At 34.1% G+C, this 19939-nt stretch overlaps 1 protein-coding gene across 6 annotated transcripts in view; it reads left to right on the top strand.

Annotated features, from left to right (window-relative positions):
* FNBP1L (formin binding protein 1 like) overlaps positions 1–18461 on the top strand; it is a 98175-nt gene extending 79714 nt beyond the window's left edge. For 2 of the 6 annotated variants that reach the window (XM_058439567.1, XM_058439568.1), the window contains 7 exons: positions 4530–4544; positions 7556–7665; positions 10644–10776; positions 11149–11243; positions 13085–13233; positions 14744–14902; positions 16205–18455. In XM_058439567.1, the coding sequence (XP_058295550.1) occupies positions 4530–4544; positions 7556–7665; positions 10644–10776; positions 11149–11243; positions 13085–13233; positions 14744–14902; positions 16205–16212 (669 nt within the window). In that variant the 3' untranslated portion in view covers positions 16213–18455. Of the gene's footprint in view, positions 1–4529; positions 4545–7555; positions 7666–10643; positions 10777–11148; positions 11244–13084; positions 13234–14743 lie in introns of all 6 variants that reach the window. The other 4 variants (XM_032155330.2, XM_032155333.2, XM_032155329.2 and 1 more) reach the window with 4 other exon arrangements.
* Positions 18462–19939: the final 1478 nt, after the last annotated feature.

The following is a 19939-nucleotide window of genomic DNA, read 5'->3' as shown; positions in this document are numbered from 1 at the left end:
GTGTAGTGTGGCTTTTAATACTCTCCACCCTCATTATAAGGCTCTCTCCTATAAATACACAGTTTAAAAACACCACAGAATTAAGAATAGCTGCCCTCAAGTTAAAAAACAACTCCTCTTTATAACATTTGAAATGCTCAACCATAAAAGAATGGTATTATAAAGAGGGTGCTGGGTACAATCATATTTTAGCTATTTTTTTGTTTATGTGAAATCATGTTCACCATTGTCTTGTAATGTATTTACATTTTTAAGACTTTCAGTAATTTGTCACTGGAGTTACTCTTGTAATAATTTGTCACCAATGCTGACTTCACCTGCCAATTTTATAAAATATTATTTTGTTGACAATAAAATGTCAAGCTCAATTTTAATTGCCCTGCTTATTTTCAGATGTATAAAACACAGTTTCCAATAGTTAAAAAAATTAAAGAGAGGCATTTTAAATATCAAGATTGTTGTAGATCAAATTGAGATAATATATTAGAAAGTAGATTGTAAATTGTAAAGCCTACAAAAATACTAGATATCACTGAGTAATGTTTACTAAACTGTTGTTTAGCAACAACTGTTATACTACTAATAAATACATTAGTGTTACTCTATTATGTTAGTGAGGCTAATTTTTCTTGTTTATGTTTGATTTTAAGGGTGTGCTTTTAATATTCATAGCCTGTAATTTAGACTCATTTATAAGATTTGTTTGAGCATTTGTTGGGACATTTGAAAAACGTAGGTTTGTTAACCCATAGATGAGAAATCAGAAGCCTAACAATAATAATCTAAAGTTAGGTTGTTTCGTTCTTCCTTCTTAGACCCTTCTCTCTTCTTTCCCCTCCTTCCCTTCTATTTTTCTTCCTTTCTGTCTTCAAATCGCATTTTGGCCTCCTGTAGAACAAGATATATTAGTTTAGTGACAAGATTACATCTATGTTGCCTTAAAACATTAGGACAAACTTAACTGATGTTAATCTATGTTGCCTTAAAACATTATGACAAACTTAACTGATGTTACTAATGCAGCAGAAATGGCCCAGTGTATTATGTCTTTTTTTGGACTTCTTTTTCCCTCCAGTGACATGAACTTCTTTGCATCTATCTTACCTAATTCTGTATGCGGATGGTAGGTAATTGATGATATTTTGAAAAGTCCCCATGGATGAGTCTGTATTATAACTACAGGCATGCCTATAATCACTTCTGCAAGCTCTGAACACTTGTTTGAAAGACTTTGAGAAATCATATTTGGGATTTCTATTGCCTGAGTTACAAGGCTAGAACTCATTCCCATGTTGCTTTCCTATGGCAGTTTATTTATTACTTATTTTTAATTTAAAATTTTTTTAAAGAGATGTGGTCTTGCTCTGTTGCCCAGGCTGATCTCAAACTCCTGAGCTCAAGCAATCTTCCCACTTCAGCCTCCCGAAGTTCTGGGATTACAGGCATGAACCACCACTCCTCTGGCAATTTAGACTACACTAAATATTACGTTGCTACATAAATCATGAGAAATTTCTATGTAGTAGTCACGTTTTTGTAATCGTTTGTGTATCCTACATAATGAGTCTACCAGGCCCAGTTAAAACAGTCATATTTTACACTATATAGTCATAGTCATATTTTCCACATTTAGTCATAGAGATGCGAGGTAAGTGTAATTCTAAGGAAAAAAAAAGCTCAGGCAACTAGAGCTATGAACCCTGGAGAGAGAAGCTTAAATATGTGTCATCTTATTATTATTTTTTTTGAATAAGTTTGTAGGTAGAATTTTACAACTGTAAAACTTAAAACTATTTGCTTATTATTTGTTTCTCACAAATTATAGATATTCATGTTATTTACATAAGATAACATAAGTTATTTTTGTAGGGGCCTAGTTTTAGAAGGCTGAAATCCCCTCCCAGATTTATTATTAGCTACCACTCCAGAGAAGAAAGCAGTGTGCAAGATAGAAAATATGACAAACCAACTAGGAGTTTAGAGGACAGAGCAGGGAAGAAAGTGGATTACAACTTTGAGGTTGAGAAATTTTTTTCTTTCGATGATTACCATTTGGTATTTACTAGATATTTATCTCAAAAATTAACCTATAGAGATTTTTTTTCCACATAAGAATTTTCTCAATATAGAAAAATTCAAAAAGAAGAAGGTAAGCTTTAGTAAGCCTGCTTATATGTTTTTACATGGAGTTTTCAGTCTATTAAGATTACAAAATAAGTCTAGAGGTTTCTTAAAACTGATGAGTTGTACCATTCAGTTCAGAAACTCTTGTTTTGTGCGATATTTGCTGCACATTGCTTTTCCTAAATAACTTCTTAAAAATTATGATTTTTTTCTTTCTTTTCCTTTTTTAAAGAAAAACTGATGTGTACAGATCCCAGTATAAATTCAGGATATGAATGTTTTTGAGTTTGACAGTGGTATCAGCAGATCTTTTCTGAGGGAGGAAGTTCTATAATTTCCTTCTGTGACATTAAGTTCTAACTGTTAATGGATATTTGAGGATATACTCGAACTTAACTACTTAAAAACAAGCTAATAATTTTTACTCTATTGCTACTTTATTTGAGTTTTATTGGATACTGTTTTTTAACTTATTTATTTAGCAATGAGTCCAGGTTTTCTCTCTGAATATTTTTGACTTTATAGACTTTCAGAGACACTTTTCTAAGCTTTTATCTCTCCAGAGTAGTTCTCATGAAATTTTGTCTTATTTAAAATGAAATACACCTAATAATTTTAATTGCCTAAATGATTTCCTTTTTAGCTCTCTTGTGTTTATTAAATGTAGTTGAGTATATGAAATTTTCTAGTTTATGAGTATATAATTGTATATGAGAATAAGATATTTTTGTATGGAACATGTATTACTTTAAAACCTTACACAGAACATATGTCTAATATTTTTACAAAGAACTTGAGTTTTGTATATCCCCAAATCTAATTATCAAATTTCCAATTGATAATTTAGTAAGAGTAGATTAACAAATAGCTGAAACATTTGATATTTCAGCTATAATTATCTTAACATTTTCCCTAAAATATTAACATAGAAATTGGAAAGATAATTTGCATCACTTAGAAATTTCACTGGTGAAAATTATCAAAAGATAAGTCAAATTCATATACTTTAAATATTTTGTTGCTTGTCCTATATATAATTTCATTTAATAACATTTTTGAAAGACTGTGAATATCTTTCTTTAAACCTTTTTATTTCCTTACCAGGAGTTTTTTAATAGCAAAATAAATTGTGGTTTTTGTTTCTCAGAAATACTGACAGTCTAAAGAATGTTAAGCTTAATTTGGAAAGATAATGCATAGCAGTGACCAACTCATCAGAGATAAGGGGTAGATATTTTTGTCAGATTATTTATTAAAATTCATTCATATTTTTCATGTGAATTTTTTATCTGACATCTCCCCAACACCTTCTCTTAAAACGTTATGATTTAGAAAACAGGGAAAAGTAAAAATTTTAGAGGCTGCTCACCAATTGAGATGAATATGAAGATTAACTTTATAAAGCTCTGTTGCATATTCTGGGTCACCGTGTGTGTGTGTATGTGTGTGGGTGTGTAGTTGGGATGCTAGATAGATGCCATGCCAGTTGCAGAATCCTACTGACCCACAGAATGTGGGAGATATATCCATATCCATATTCATATCTGTATCTATACACACACACATATATATACGTATACAAAATATTGTTATTGTATAAGAGCACTATGGTCTCTTCAGAATCTGTCATTTCATATTTTCAGAAAGAATACATTTTAATCAATTTTCTAAAAATTGAAGTTATGTTTTTAGTGTTGTTCAAGCATATGGATTTTAAAATAAAACCTGAAAAATAGAAGCTATATTTTTAAAGCAAAATTCAACCTATATATTTGTATATATTAGGAAATGTGTATGAGAAACTTGAATCTGGATAACTCACTATTTTGAAAATAATGTGTTTTTAATGTACATTTAAAAAGATTTTAAAATGAAAGTAAAAATGTTACCCTCATCTAACCATGGTATATTTAAATTCAAACAGTACTTTGAAGTATAAAAATGTAGATAATAGTGTTTTCTTTAACACACTGGAAAGGACATTCTATTTTTTAATATTTCACGTAAGATTTCTTTTTAAATGTTTAATCTTAGAGCTCATATTCAACTTTTCAGATGTTACTAATTTGAGAATAAAGAGCTATAGAAGTGAAATCCACTTACATAAAATTCACTTTAAAAGAAAATGCATGATTACAGGTAGAATGTTTATTTTTAAGTTTTAGTTAAACATAGAAAATATCTGCCCATTATCATCAATGTATGCTTTTTTTTTTTTTTTTTTTGCAAGTAATTTACTTTCCCAAAATGTGCTTAAAATGGTTTTTCTGGCATAATTGTTTGGATTGTGAAATGTACGTGATTTATTTTAGTATTGTAAAAAAGAATAGGCTATTGCATCTTCTGTATTATGGTTTCCTGTGAATAATTTACCATTTCTTTCTGTTTTCCATTGAACTATTCAGTGGTCGGTGAAGATGGTAAGCCTTATGTGCTGATCTATATACTGTGCCAACATTAAGTAATCTCAAAACATTGTTTTGTTTAATTCAAAACAAGTGGTAAATTACATCCCACGTTTTCACCTTGTGTGTTTTTTCTTTTTATAGTTTCATAGTCCAGCATATGCCAGTAATCTTGATGTCATAAGATTAGAAAATGTGGTTAATTGTCATCAACCCATTAAGTTCTTAAATGTCATTGAATGGAGTCCTTGTCATGTTACAGAGGAGCGTAAAATTGTGGTTAAACATTTTTTAAAGATTACATGGTAGAGCCACAGTTTGTTATGCAGAAGGAAAATTTAGCAAATATTATTTTACTTAATAGCCTTTAAAAAATTGTATAAATTTGATTTGTAGTTTTATCCCCAGAGTCATTAGATTTTTTCCAAAAAAAGAAAGAAAAATTTCATACTAGTATCATTATGGAGTTAGTCCTTGGTTCTTCTGTGCTATTGAAGGAGAATAGAAGCACAAATGATCTAAATATCCTGTGTGTGTTTGTGTGGGGGTGGGGCAGGGTGGGGAAGGTGTGTGTGTGTTTGGGATGTTCCTTGGTATGTTTATTTCAAACAAATTAGTGGATCTACATTAGGAACTAACCCCAAAATTATTGTATAGGAAGCTATTGGAAAATAGACTACTCTTTTTTACATTGTTGGAATCAGCCTTTTCTAAATTCCTTTGTAATAAGAAAGGTTGTTAAATGCCCCAGAGGTCTTCTGAACATCCATAGGAAATAAAGTTAAGTTTAATTCTCATATTCTATGTAAGAATAGAGTTCTAATGTCAAATGGGATATTAGAAATGTAAGTGCCTCAGTATTTACTGTTCATAAATTTGAGAACAGGGTTTGATAAAGGATAAGTGGAATTCTGGCAGATTTACTTGTAGGTTATTGTGAGTTTATCATAATTTTAACGACAACAACAAAAAACTCCACAGTACGTTGAAATGCATTTCTTCATTTTATTCAATAATTTTTCAAGATTTTTAGAAATGTTTTTTAAAATATAAATTAAGAAGTTTATTTTTGGCATATATATACTAGTTTTCAAAACTTGTACTCCTTGTCTGTAATCCCAGCTATTTGGGAGGCTAAGGCGGGAGGATTGGTTGAGCCCAGGAGTTCGAGGCTATGGTGAGCCATGAGAGCTATGATCACTCAACTGCATTCCACTGTGGGCAACAGAATGAGACCTTGTCTCTACAAAAAACCTTCAACTCCAAAGTAGATTAAATATGACAAATTTATGTTGCAAATTAACCAACTCGACAAAGGAAATTTCACCATTGATTTATTTAGGTCAGATTGGGTTGATTGATACCCTTGTTTCTGGTGATTGGTAAATGAAAAAAAAAAAATTAGGATGCCCTGCTTTTTTCCAGCAAGCTTGTTGAATATCCGTAATGTACAGGCCACCGCGGAAAGAGACTAGGGATTCTGTTATTAATTAAATGTTACATTTAATTATAGCTCATCCTAGGAGTGAGTTTTCTCTTTTCTGAAAGTGACTCATTCTTACACATGGTGAAATAAAGCTATTTAGCATATGTTACAGGCGTAAGTGGCCCAAAGAGCAAGAACCTATTTGTTTTGAGAGCTCCTTTTAGCATCACTTTAACAAATTGAATATTTATATTCTTTTTTCTTGTACTTTTTTTTTTTTTTTAAAAAGACGGAGTCTCGCTCTTGTCACCTAGCCTGGAGTGCAATGGCGCGATCTTGGCTCACTGCAACCTCTGCCTCCCGGGTTCAAGCGATTCTCCTGCCTCAGCCTCCCAAGTAGCTGGGATTACAGGCGCCTGCCACCACGCCTGGCTAATTTATTGTATTTTTAGTAGAGACGGGGTTTCATCATGTCGGCCAGGCTCCAGGCTGGCCTCAAACTCCTGACCTTAGGTGATCCACCTGCCTCAGCCTCCCAAAGTGTTGGGATTACAGGCGTGAGCCAATGTGCCTGGCCTCATATTAATATTCTTAGAATAACCATTTTGAAAAGAAAATGAATAGTGGCAGGTATCATCAATTTCTGGAGTATATATAAAGATTTAAGTAATATAGGTTTATATTAAATAGATTCAATAGCTGCTAATATTGGTTCTGTTGTAATCTCTAATAACATAAGTAACAGTGATTAAAATAACATTTAAGGGAAAAGATGTCATTTGGATCAGATGTTTACATTTAAATACTAGTACTTTTTCTTAAATTGCATAGTTTTTTGAATATCAAAACTTTAAAAAGTTTTCAGACATCAAGAATCTTTCCTAAGGAAGGATTTTATCCTTCTTTCAGTAACAACTGAGGTATGTTGTTTGGTTTACAAAAGATTGATTGAAAATATACTCCTTGTTGGAATATAATTTCTGCTCAGTGGATAGTTCTATCTTTGGTTTTTAATGACCAGGTATGTTTTGAATGGTTTAATCAATCGTTCAAAGACTGTATGTAGTGTTAAAGTATATTTCATTAGATTGTCTTTGTGAGGTAAGTTTCTTAATTATATTCATATTTTCAGTTTGAACATTTGTAACATTCTGAATGTCATGGCAATGGGTTTTATTTGGAAATGTTGTGATATGTTATATATAAAACAATACCCTGTATAGACAAGAAATGTTACGTGTTTCCATTTTGTTGTTGTTGCTGTAAGAAGGTTTACATGTATTCATTATAACTCTGCCAAGATTTGAAAGTAATGTGATAGTACCTACCAGTTATCTGTGTCTGGTATGATTTTACTTACTCTGTTTCATGGTTTTATAAAATGACTGAAATTTGAGCTCTTTCTTCAGTACATTGTTTTCATTAACATATATGCATAAACACACACATCTGTGTAGATTTCTTTTTTTTTAAGGGGTTGCTTGAGGCAAATTTGAAATTAAACTTAAGATTGGTATGTATTCTTATTTTATAGCAGGTATATTTTAAAAATAACATTTCCCAAAAATGTCTATTATAATGATTTAGAGTCTCTTTTCAGGGCCCAGCACTAGAAGATTTCAGTCATCTGCCACCAGAACAGAGACGTAAAAAACTACAGCAGCGCATTGATGAACTTAACAGAGAACTACAGAAAGAATCAGACCAAAAGTATTATTCCTTTAAGTTTTCTCTATCATTATTATTTTAGGATCTACTTTGAGTGATGCCCTTAAATGTGATATACAGAAGGTTTAAAAATCATACATCCTAATTGAAATATCTTTTGAGAGATAATTATACTCCTACCCTGGAAATTTTTATGGTTACCCTGTCATAGGTTAGAGAATTTCCTTGGTTGCAGATTTTTATTGGATGCTAATATGCCTTCATTAATTTGCAAAAAATTTCTCGATGTTTTATTATCGAGTAGTTTCATCAGCACTAACTACCTCTTTTTTTTTTTTTTTGAGAGACGGAGTCTTGCTCTGTCGCCCAGGCTGGAGTGCAGTGGCGCAATCTCGGCTCACTGCAAGCTCCGCCTCCCATGTTCACGCCATTCTCCTGCCTCAGCCTCTCTGAGTAGCTGGGACTACAGGCGCTTGCCACCACGCCCGGCTAATTTTTTTTTGTATTTTTAGTAGAGACGGGGTTTCACCGTGGTCTCGATCTCCTGACCTCGTGATCCACCCGCCTTGGCCTCCCAAAGTGCTGGGATTACAAGCGTGAGCCACTGCGCCCGGCAGCACTAACTACCTCTTATACTTTGATACATTTTCGTTTTGCTTTTATATATAAATTGATTTTATTAGCAACCTGAGGCTATTTTGTTTGTAGCAAAACATTTGGGAAACAGTGCTTGATTACTGATGGCTTCATATTTGTTCACACATAGGTTTACTTTTTTATTTCATTTTTACAAGAAGTTCCCTCTAGTTTAATTTTTTTAAAATAGACATAGAAGAATTATTTATGATCATTAAAGTGTTATTACAATGAATTGGTGACTTGCTGTATCTTCACTGAGGATAAAATTGGGGCTTAAATTGTAGCATGAGAGATTGAAGTTTTGATGTTAAGAATTAGTGTATCAGGTGTGATGTGGCACGTAATCATAATGAAATATTGGAATACCTTTGATTCTCATTCACAGTAGCTGTGTTCTGTAAAGTCACTGTGAACACTGAGTTATGGAATACTGAAACATTGCTCTTAGGGAGATACAGGGTTGGGTTCTAGGTAGCCACTGGTCACAATGTTTCCATCAGCTGATTGGCACATAACCTTTTTTTTATTTGTTTTCTGTGTGAAAACACCTTATTTCATATATGATGTTGATTTATTAACTTTGATTTTTTTCTAATAGCACTGTAACTCATGCTTGAACAAAGCTTATCTAAGATATGTATTTTCTCTGTAAGGTAATAAATATTACAGCCTTCTTGTGCTTCAAAACACTAGACAGCACTTCATTGCCATGCTTAGGGGCTATTTTAAACACCAATATCAACAAAAAGCATAAAAATATGAGAAACATTGCACTAAATGAGTAGATTGCAAAAAGGATACATGTCCAGAATATGAGAATATAAGCAAGAAGGCCAGAGTGTCACTGGTTTGACCTCAGCTTAGAACTTGAATGTACCTCTGGTGACTCAAATTTTTCTCAGATATCTCCATGTCCAGAACAAGAATAAAGGCACAGAAATGTGAATGTTCTTGCTATGGACTGGAATTAGTGCTAATCCAGAGACACTTGGTTAAAAATTTTGTGGAGCATAATAATAGAAGTTGAGGATGAAGAAGTGTGGGACTTGTGAAAAATTCTGAATGCTTTTCTGTGGAGTTCTGTAGGTATTACAGTCCCCAGTTATTGAGAGAAGGGGTAACACTATTAGCTCTGTGTGATAAAAGATAATTGAAAACTGTATGAAGAGTAAATAGTATAGGAAAGAGATTGGAGGTAGAAGACTTAACAATCCAGGTGAGAGATGCTGAGGGCCTAAATTAAGGCATGGCCATGGGAATAGAAAGGAGGAATAGATAAAAGAATCATTTCAAAGCCAAAGTAGGTTGTACTTTCACCTGATTGGATGCTGGAGAAGAGAAAACATGGAGGAAGCTTAAAAAAATAAAAAAAGAAGGTTTGTAGCTATAGATTTAATTGCAACAATAAGAAAAAAGTTTAGGGCAAAGATGAAGATTTTGTTTATGTTGATTTTTGAAATGTGAGAAATCCCTATTAGAAGTGTCCAGTTGGGTTTAAAAATATGAATCTGGAATTCAGGAGAGAAAGAGGTCTGGAGATACGCATTTGAAAATCATCAGAATATGGATGATATTAAAACAATTAAGAGATCATCCTCCAACAAGACTGTAGGAAGAGACGAGAAGAAACCTTTGTCATTTTATGTAATACACATTTAAAGGTTGAACAAAGAAGGAGAAAGAAGGCAACGAGGGAGATTCTGAGAAAGCAGAGGTGAGGAGGAGGAAAAAGAAAATGTAACCTATAGGAAGTCATGAAGGAAAAGAGTATTAAGGAGTGTATGAAGGAAACGAGTATTAAGGAGTGTTAGTCAATAGTGTCAGATGTTAGAGTCAAGGACAGCTAATTGAGGCATAACCGATTGTAATATGATTAGAGAATAGGAGGTAGGTTGAGAGGAATTGGCAAATGACTGACTTCGGGTGGAGGCAAGTTAAAGCTGCCATTCCTATTTCTAGCAGAGGTGAGTGGGAGGACAATGATGATGTATGAGCTAAGGAACACTGTGGAATCGTGTGGCTGAGTTGGAATATAATGAGTTTGATTTGGGACATGATGAGCTGAAGAATATTCTTCCAGCCCTTGATTTTGTGTGTGTGTGTATATGTACATATAAATAAAATTCCTTGTTTAGAAAGCAGGAAATAAGAAATGAACTCTGTTCTCTTTTGGTATTCTGATTGTCTTCACAAATTACTAACTCTATATGTTACCACCTTTATGCAAATTATCTTTAATCAGGTCATGTTAGACAAACTTAAAAAGATATGACTCTACTTAAGATTAAGCTGCGTACGAGTCCCCAGAGTCAAATAAAACTCTTTTATCTGGAAGCATATGGAGTTAATATTTAATTCTGTGGTTTCCTTCTCTTTTTTAGAGATGCACTCAACAAAATGAAAGATGTATATGAGAAGAATCCACAAATGGGGGATCCAGGGAGTTTGCAGCCTAAATTAGCAGAGACTATGAATAACATTGACCGCCTACGAATGGAAATCCATAAGAATGAGGTAGATTTGTTATTCAGCACTTGTCAAGATAAATTATTTTTATAAACTTCATTATGATTGGTTTTTGTTAGAATTATCTTCAAATGTTTATATTTAATGTTAGGGCTTATGATCTGAAAGTATTATTGTGATGTGTGTTATTTAATCTCATTGAAGTGTTTTATTTAGACCTTTATATAAGATTAAACATTTATACTATTTTTTTGAATCAGCTATAAAGTTGATCATTTGACCAATTTGGAATAAAGGTTTCACATCTCTAAGAATTACATAATTATAAAAACTTAAACACATTTTAAATGTAGAAGAATATCTTATGAGCTTTTAAACATATTTATTGAGCTCAGTTGTTTGCTTATTTTTTTTCCTAAGGCTTGGCTCTCTGAAGTTGAAGGCAAAACAGGTGGGAGAGGAGACAGAAGACATAGCAGTGACATAAATCATCTTGTAACACAGGGAAGAGAAAGGTCATTTTTTGTATTTTATTTGTATTTCTTCTCCCCAAAGTTTTCTCACCCTTTTGTCCTAAACTTTATACAATTCATTTTTTTCTTCCAAATTTAATAAGTTCAGCTTTTAATAACCTCAGTCTTTTGAACCTAAGTAATTTTCTTTAGTGATAATTACAGGTGAAGTAGGAAAGTTCATCTTGCTATTCAATCCTAGTTTGTTATGCATCCATACACAGAGCTAGGAACATAGAAAATTCTTGAAGCTACAGTCTGAGGGCATAGGCTCCTCAGGCATGGGAAGGTTTCCTAAGGTTCAAGTGGAATTAGGGTCGCTTATGCCAAAGAAAAATTTTACTGTCAAATAGTTCAGAGTTTTATGAAGAAAAAAAATATATGTATTGTTAGTTTGGACCAGAGCTTCCAAAAGACACTTTGCTAAGTTTCTGTACCACTTGTGACATTTCTTTCTTGATGTATTACATCTTTTTTTCCAGACTAAAAGTCCACAAATTAGGATTCACCTTAGAGAAGAATGTGAGAGGCCTAGTAACAACTCTTAGTTTTCTACTTAATTACAGTGTAATCTGAGCTAGTTCATTTTTAATGCTCCCTGAGTCTCAATTTCCTGAAATATAAAATGGAGGTTAAAATATCCACCCGTTAGGTTTGTTAGTTAAAAAAGTAAATAATGTACATAAAGCACCTAGTAGTAAATAGTGGTAATAGTAGTATCACTTCTTGAAAGAGTACGTATCTTTAATCTGTCAAGAGATACCCACAAATTACTGTTTTTTGTTATTAGGTAAAACTCAGATTAAAAGGATCTAACTTCTTTGGCATGTGTTATTTCTCTGGCTTCCAGGCTTACTGAAAGTACTGTTAAAATCTAATTCTGTAAAATTTTCCATTATTAAATCTAATTCAGTCATTTGATTCTTCAGCAAAATTATTAACATTTTTCTCTGATTTAAAAAATTTTAAGAAAAATAAATTGTGTTTGTATTACCTGCTTTTTTGGATTTTTTTAAGTTACCAACTTCCCTGTTACCATGATTAGTTGGAAATTTACTTTACTTTTTATTTTAGTTGAGAATCTTTTAATTTTCAGTGACAGAATGAATACTTTACCCATGCTGGCTTAAACTAAAAATGGACTTCATTGGCTGACTTTAGGGAGAGTTTGATCTAGGAGCTCAGATGTTATCCCTAGGACTCAGTTTCTCTCCACCTCACAGCTGTGCTTTCTACTGTGTTGGCTTCCTTTTAAGGCTCCAAAGCTCTAGGCGAGTATTCCTGCAGGTTCGAGTCCAGTAGAAAAGGGACAGAGTGAGTTCTCTTCCAAGAGTCCCAAGCAAAAGTTTCTGTGCATTTCTTACGTCTGATTAGGTTACAGGACTTCTTGTGAACTGGTTATATAGATGCTTGCTCTGATGGGCCACTCCAGATCCAGAATAGAAACAATTCCACCTGAAGCATGTGAACTAAACATGGGTCTGCATGAGTCCCCTAAGGAATTTTAGGATGATAAATTTGGGATGATGGAAGACAAGTGTCTAGAACGTTCTTCTGTTTTATCTCTAGACCCAGTGATAGTGAGATGTATTTACTGAATAATACTTTGTGCCTAGAATATTGTAATCTTGTAATTTTTTTTTTATTTCAGGAAATTCAGCAAAGCAGCATTTTGTACTAGAAGTAATTTGTATACTTGACGTTTGAAAAAAATAGGGCTTAAGTGGAAACTGTGTCATTAATATTTAATTTTTGGAATTGATCCTGAGGTGATCAATTTATAAATAATATATAGAATTCTCATGTTTATAATACTTGATCGGAGATTATTTTTTGTTTTATAGTCCTGAGGGAAGTTACACTGATGATGCAAACCAGGAAGTCCGTGGGCCACCCCAACAGCATGGTCACCACAATGAGTTTGATGATGAATTTGAGGATGATGATCCCTTGCCTGCTATTGGACACTGCAAAGCTATCTACCCTTTTGATGGTATGATTTTCTTAATAATATTGTATTTGATAAAATTGTTTTTTTAAAAGTACATCAAGTCACTTACTGTAGTATCCTTATTTAAGTAATATACGCTGTCAGAAAATTATCCCATTTCTTTAGTGTGCATACTTTGTTATAACTGTATTACAAATGTAGACATTTTTCTTCCATACATGGAATTAAAAGGAAATTACCCACGTTACTAGCATCCTAATACAGATTATTAATTAATTATCAATTTTGGTCAATACAGAATTTTCGCCAGAGTTCTTACTGTGTACGTGTCCTAAACAAAGTTGAGGCAGCTTGAACATGTTGCCCAACCCAGGAAGCGGGATGGTGGTGGATGCCACTTCATGTTCTTCCTTGTAGCTTACTAACATTAAGAGACAGGTACAAGGCATAGCTAGCTGAATGCCATCATCATATACTGAGTCCATAGGCCACCTGTTTAGATGAAAGTGGGAGAGAATGTAGTAGCTACTGACTATGCTATCTCTTACCCTGTGAAAGTTGAAGAACAAACTCTGGAAGGGAAGTAAGGCACTGAGGCCTTCTGCTGCAGATTTTTAGTTCCTCTTTATCCTGGACTCTGAGAAATACTTTCCCTCAACTAACAGGAGAACTGAGTAACACTTTCATAAATAAGCTCTTGTAAAATGGTGCTTGATTTAAGGTCTTTCTCCCCGCTTCGTGTTGCTTTAAAATTGAGCAAAGTCTCTAGTAATTTCTTATTAGAAAATATATTAAATTTAAGACCTTCCAGCCAAGTGCAGTGATGTGTGCCTATAGGCCCAGACACTTGGGAGGCTGTAGTGAGAAGATTGCTTGAGCCCAGGAGTTCGAATCCAGCCTGGGCAGTAAGACCCTATCTCTAAAACAAAACAAAACAAACTTGCTATAATGTAATCTAGAGAGTAGGGAAGTAATTTGGCACATGTTAAATGAAGATTCAGTTGTGAAAATTGTTACGCTAAGCAGGTTGGGGGTGGTTGGGGATAGAGAATAAAAGAGTTATGTATGGCTATTCTGTTTCTACCATCTCTAGAGTCAAACCCGTATTTTTCTCTGTTCTCCCTTCAAACTCTATTTTTTCCTTCTTTCTTCCCACTCTTTCGCCATCTAGTTACTGTTTTCCTAATCCATACCTGCTGAACTTTTTTAGATAGTAAGACTACTAAAATTTGGGAAAAGAGTTGGAATAGTGACATAGGAATTAGAATACCCTGTCAAATCATGTAATGTCACTATGACTCAGTTAACTTCATCTGTTACATGGGGGCGATGTTATCCAGCCCTGCAGGCTTCTTATGCAGCTCAAATGAGAGAATGTATATCAAAGTGCTGGGTAAGCCACAAAGCACAATAGAGATGTTGTTAATGAGAGTCAGTAGTTTCAGGTACATTGAAATCTAGTAGGGTTTCATTGTATTTTGTGTGTTGTATTTGTAACTTAAAAAAAAATTATCACAATGCTTAAATTATGCTTGTGAAAACTCTCATCTAGGACATAATGAAGGTACTCTAGCAATGAAAGAAGGTGAAGTTCTCTACATTATAGAAGAGGACAAAGGTGACGGATGGACAAGAGCTCGGAGACAGAACGGTGAAGAAGGCTACGTTCCCACGTCATACATAGATGTAACTCTAGAGAAAAACAGTAAAGGTGCAGTAACTTATATCTAAACTAACCAGGCACCTTTGTGCCATGTGTGACATAGGAAGAGTAACATAAAATGAAAACACATTCAACAGGTTGAAAAAAATAAGGAAACTTAAAGGGCATCCAAGATTAATTGTTCACTATGTGAGCTGAGTGTAGGCTTGATCTTGTGAATATTACCACAAGAAACATTTTGTGGCACTTTGCTGTTTGAGTAACATTGGTGTGAAGCTTAATTGATGCCTTTTGCTTTATGTCCTGCTTAAGTCTGTGTGAAGGATTTGTGTTTTTCTGCCTTACAAATAGAATTTGATTGATTGGGCAGGAATTCATGGATAATAATGCTGTCTGCCTCCTTTACTTCAGAAAACACAGTGACTCTAGTGAATTTGAATAAGTGAAACTGCTCTGAAATGCTATGGAAAGCCGACTCCCCAAAGAGTGGTTTCTCCTAGAAGTTTGAATTTGTAGCTACAGTTTCCAGGAAGAAAAATAGTAGTTAGATAATTTGGTAAAATAATAACATTATTTTCATTTTCTTCCCTTTTCTTAACTTTGGTTTCCTAAAGGAAGAAAATAAGCACGTAGCACATAATCTATTTAAATAGATTTAAAGAGAGTTTCAAAATAAATCTCCTGGTCTAGCTCTTAGGTAAATAAAACAGATTTTGTTGGAGACCTCAAAATATTTTGAGGTTAACTGGTAATTTTCAATAATTTACAAGCTTCCTTCCAAACCAATCTCATACTTGTATGTTTCATCTTGAAAATATCTTTTGGGAAATACCACTTTAGTGATTATTTAGCATTTAGCAGTTACACATAGGAAAATACACATACATAGAAAAATACACATTTGAAGATAGAGGAAACCTTGAATGGAGGGGAAGTGTTGACAAATTTTAATTTTTAAAGGAGAAACTTTTTGACTGTCTGGGTTAGAGGAAGATATGTATACCACCATTTAGGGCATTTTGTTATTTCCGCTGAATCATTAGTTATTAGGATAGATAAATTTTTCCAATTAGTTTCGGCAAGCATTGTTGGAAACACTGTGCAGTCAAGGATTGTGCAGTGCTGGTTGTGTGATCACACCCTGAGTCAGTGGTGTGGGGAAGTAAAGTGTGAAGAAGCAGTAAGATTGGTTTTTAATTTTGCCCATGTTTTAAATTTTCCTGGTGTTTTCAGTAGCTGACTATAAAATGATTAGAGACATTTGGGACAGGCACTTTAAACTGAGCACCCCTTTTGGTTTTACCAAAGGTCTTCAGTAATTGTTCTTTTCTTTTTCCTCCTGGACTGCAGGTTCCTGAAGAGGGTTTCTGAGGAAATGGGCAAGATGTTGAAGGAGGTTACATGCAGCTGCTTTTGGGGGAGGGTATTAGAGTTGTCAGGCTCAAAGAGAGTGAGAGAAGCAAGTTGCATGAGTGCATGCAGACATGATTTTTTTTTTTACTAACTTCATTAGCATTTCCATACATTGTTTTTAAAAATCATAATACCAACCCTTAAGTTCCTAGTTCACAGTTATTCCCACAAAAGAAAAAGCCAACAATAGTGTACTATTTTTCTATTTATGTTATTGCTGTCTAATCAATAAAGAATGCAGAGCTGTCAAAAAATGTGTCTTACATTAGCTGTCCCAACAGGATTGTCTCCCTCCCAGCTCTGTTTTAATTGGCTTTTAGACCGACTATCTGTCAGATCCTTGCCATCTGTCAGTGTCTGCCTGCGCCACCTCTGTGCTTGCTTAACATCCTGTTGCATGTCTAGAGTGATTGAGCTAGATTTTTCAGGCATGTCTTTAGATTCCCTTGTTCTTGTCAAAGCCTTTGTTTTGTTTTACATTTGTAGTGCACATCACTTTGTCAAACATCTCCAGCACTAATGTTTCCATCTTAGTATTTGTGCACACTGCTATAACTTCCCCACTGCAAACATTCCAGTTTTGGCATTACGAAGAAGTAGCCTGTGAACCTGAAGTATTTATGATAAGAAAAAGAAAACATCTCTGCTGTAGCCTACAGCCCAGTTGAAAGAACTCTTTGAAACGTGATACATCTTCAGCACCTCAGTCTGGGAAGAATCTATAGTCAGCACTGAAATCCTGGCATAATAAACACAGAAGATACTCACCACCTCAAGACAAAGGACTATTGTCAAAAGTCAGCTGCTTCCATTCAAATGCTGCCTTAAACTAGAGTGCCTAAATCTGTTGATTGCCAACACTACCACTACAGTATCCCACAAAGGGCTTTATGTGTCAGCTCAGTGCGACCTCCTTTAACTCTGCAGCACCGCTGCAGCTGCCGACGTAGCCTCGGTAGGTGGCTGTGAGAGCTCCACCATATACAGTGGTGCATCTTCAAGTTTATGCATCAAACTAAAGACATGTCCAAGTCCATTTTAATTTCCTCAGTGTTTTTATGAGAAGTTTTATGGGCCTCCCCCAATTGTCTTTTTATTTTGGGTTATGATGATCATGTTTGATAATTACAATGATAGTCTGTTTCCACATGATGCTTTTGTTTGAACCTGATAAAATTTAGTGAAACTTTGTAATGATCTATGTGCACTTTTACTTGTAAAATGGAATTTCTGTATGTTTATACTTGTAAATATGATTGTTGTTAGTGCTCCCGTTGCTCATGGTGTCCTGCCTCTCATTTGTGATTCTGTTAATGACTTGTATCTTAACTAACTTCTTAGTGGTGTTGTAATAGGGAGATGGGGCAGGTGGGGGGTTATTTGTACCACTGAATCTTCATTAATTTGGTTCTTTACTGTTTTGAGGGGAGAAAGAACGTGAAATGGTTTGTGTATTATTGAATTTTAAGCAATATTTTAGAAGCTGTATGACTGCTTTAATAACTTTTTCCCAGTGTTATTTGAATCATACTACCCGTTATACTAAAGCTGAATGACAATTTTGTGAAAGTTACTGCCTTCATAAGATCAAGTCACCACTGTTACACAGCTGACATATAGTGTATTACCTTTGCAGCTAGTAAACTATAAAGTTTAGATATTGAATCTCGTTACAGGGTTATTTATATAATGTGACATTATTCAGTACTGACAGACTACATGAAGTAGTTTTAAAATCTAGTGCTATTTTTATTTTAAAGGTTAGCAATGAGGAGGAAATGTGATCTGGCTGTGTTTGTCTTCTGTACAAAGCCTGAAGTGCTTATGGTTTTTTGGCTAACAGCCACAGAGGGCAAAGTTTAAGACTTTCTTGTAAGGACTAACTGTTCTTTTCAAGCTACTGTTTGTTTTTCTAAAAGCAGGATTTGCTTCCGTAGGAGGCAAGTTCCTTGACGTGGAATAGTGCAACCTGTATATGGGTTATTATAATAGGAAAGACATTTGTACTTGCACAGTTTAAATCATTCTTAAATTTTGAACATGTGAATTGTCCCAAAAAATCTTTAATTTTTTGGTAATTTTTACTCTTTTTGTGCACATGTTGATTTCTTAATGGTAAATCCTTCATTTTAAGATGGTGTTCTCTGTTGAGAATATTTTCATGGAATAAAACAGTCTTTTCATGGCCTGTTAAGGTGTTTAGTGTGTGATCTTTCATTGCTATGTGAATCAGAGATGTGATGATTTTGTTCTTGAATGTGCCAAGTCTCAGATAATACAGAGTAGATGACAAATTCCATAAGTGGGACAAGTTTTTTTTTTTTTTTTTTGCAAAGCAGTTTTGGAAATTTTATTCTAATTTTGGTTTCTCTAAGCTTTCCTAAAGGAAAAAGTTTGCTGTCTCTTTAGAGTGAATTTAAATTGCATGCAATAATTTGGATTTATCTTTCTTCTCCAGTAGCTGTGTTGCATAGACTTTCCTTTTACACCATCTATCCACTGCAACCATAAGAACTGTCCCTGTACCTCATAGCCCAATCTAGCCACTACACGCTGGACAGCATTTCCTGTGCTCCAGCTTGATTCCTAATCAGTTACAACACCCAAGTCTTCCTGGCATTTCAAAGCATGGAAAGAACATTTGCCATAATTAGTGACACATTATCTGTAACTTCAGGAAGTCTAATTTCAGAAGATTCACCTTTTAAAAAATGCAAATGTGAAACTATGACTGCAAACTTTTAGAAACTCAGAAAAGGGAATAAAATTCAGGTAGATGCTGAACAATGAGAGGTTATGATTGTTGAGATGAAAATTTAGAGATCAATGCTAAGTTTGGAAGTAGGAACACAAAACAATGAAAATAGCAGGAAAATAGTGTCAATTGTTAAAGCTTCAGATGGACAGAGGTTTGGGGTGGGGAGCTCAAAACAATGAAAAAGGCTTTTATTATCAAAACTAAGATCAGTGAAATCACTTCCTATTTTCGAGGGGAAGATAACGTCCTTATAACAATAACAAATGAAAAGTCTCTCTAGTTTCATTGAAAAGGATTTTATTTTGAAGAACATACAGGTTAAGTATTCCTTATCTGAAATGCTGGGGACCAGAAATGTTTCCGATTTTTTTTTTTAATATTTGCATTACATAGTTAACAGTTGAGCATCCTTAATCCCCAAATCCAAAATTCTCCAGTCAGCATTTCCTTTGAGCATCATGTCATTGCTCAAAAAGTTTCAGATTTTGGAGTTTTGAATTTGGGATACTCAACTTGTATTAGCTTAGGTAAAAAAAAAAAAAAATGCTTAAGAAACAATGAACCTATTTCAATGAGCTCATGTATTCCTGAGTATAGTCACTGTCAGGAACTAGGGAAACTACAGAAAACATAAGGTTGGGGAATTGGCAAACATTTTGAAGACTAAATTCTGAGAAGTTGGACAACAACCTTTGAAAGTATTAGATAATGTTAGCTTTTAGGGGACAGTGTATTGGGCAACTGACTGGGGTTCCTAAGAATAAGCCATGTCAAAATAGCCTCATTTCTTTCTTTTGATACAAATGAGGGGAATTCGAAGACACAATTAGTGTCTTGCTTTCAACACAATTTCAGTTTGACAGGATTTCTCACTTGTTTTCTGTGAGTTGTGACAGCACTATTAGGGATATGGG

This window comes from Hylobates moloch, unplaced genomic scaffold (genome assembly GCF_009828535.3).
Source record: "Hylobates moloch isolate HMO894 unplaced genomic scaffold, HMol_V3 SCAFFOLD_5, whole genome shotgun sequence".
Taxonomy (NCBI): Eukaryota; Metazoa; Chordata; class Mammalia; order Primates; family Hylobatidae; genus Hylobates; species Hylobates moloch.
The sequence above is the reverse complement of the archived record's forward strand: the minus strand, read 5'-3'. Positions and strand labels throughout refer to the sequence as shown.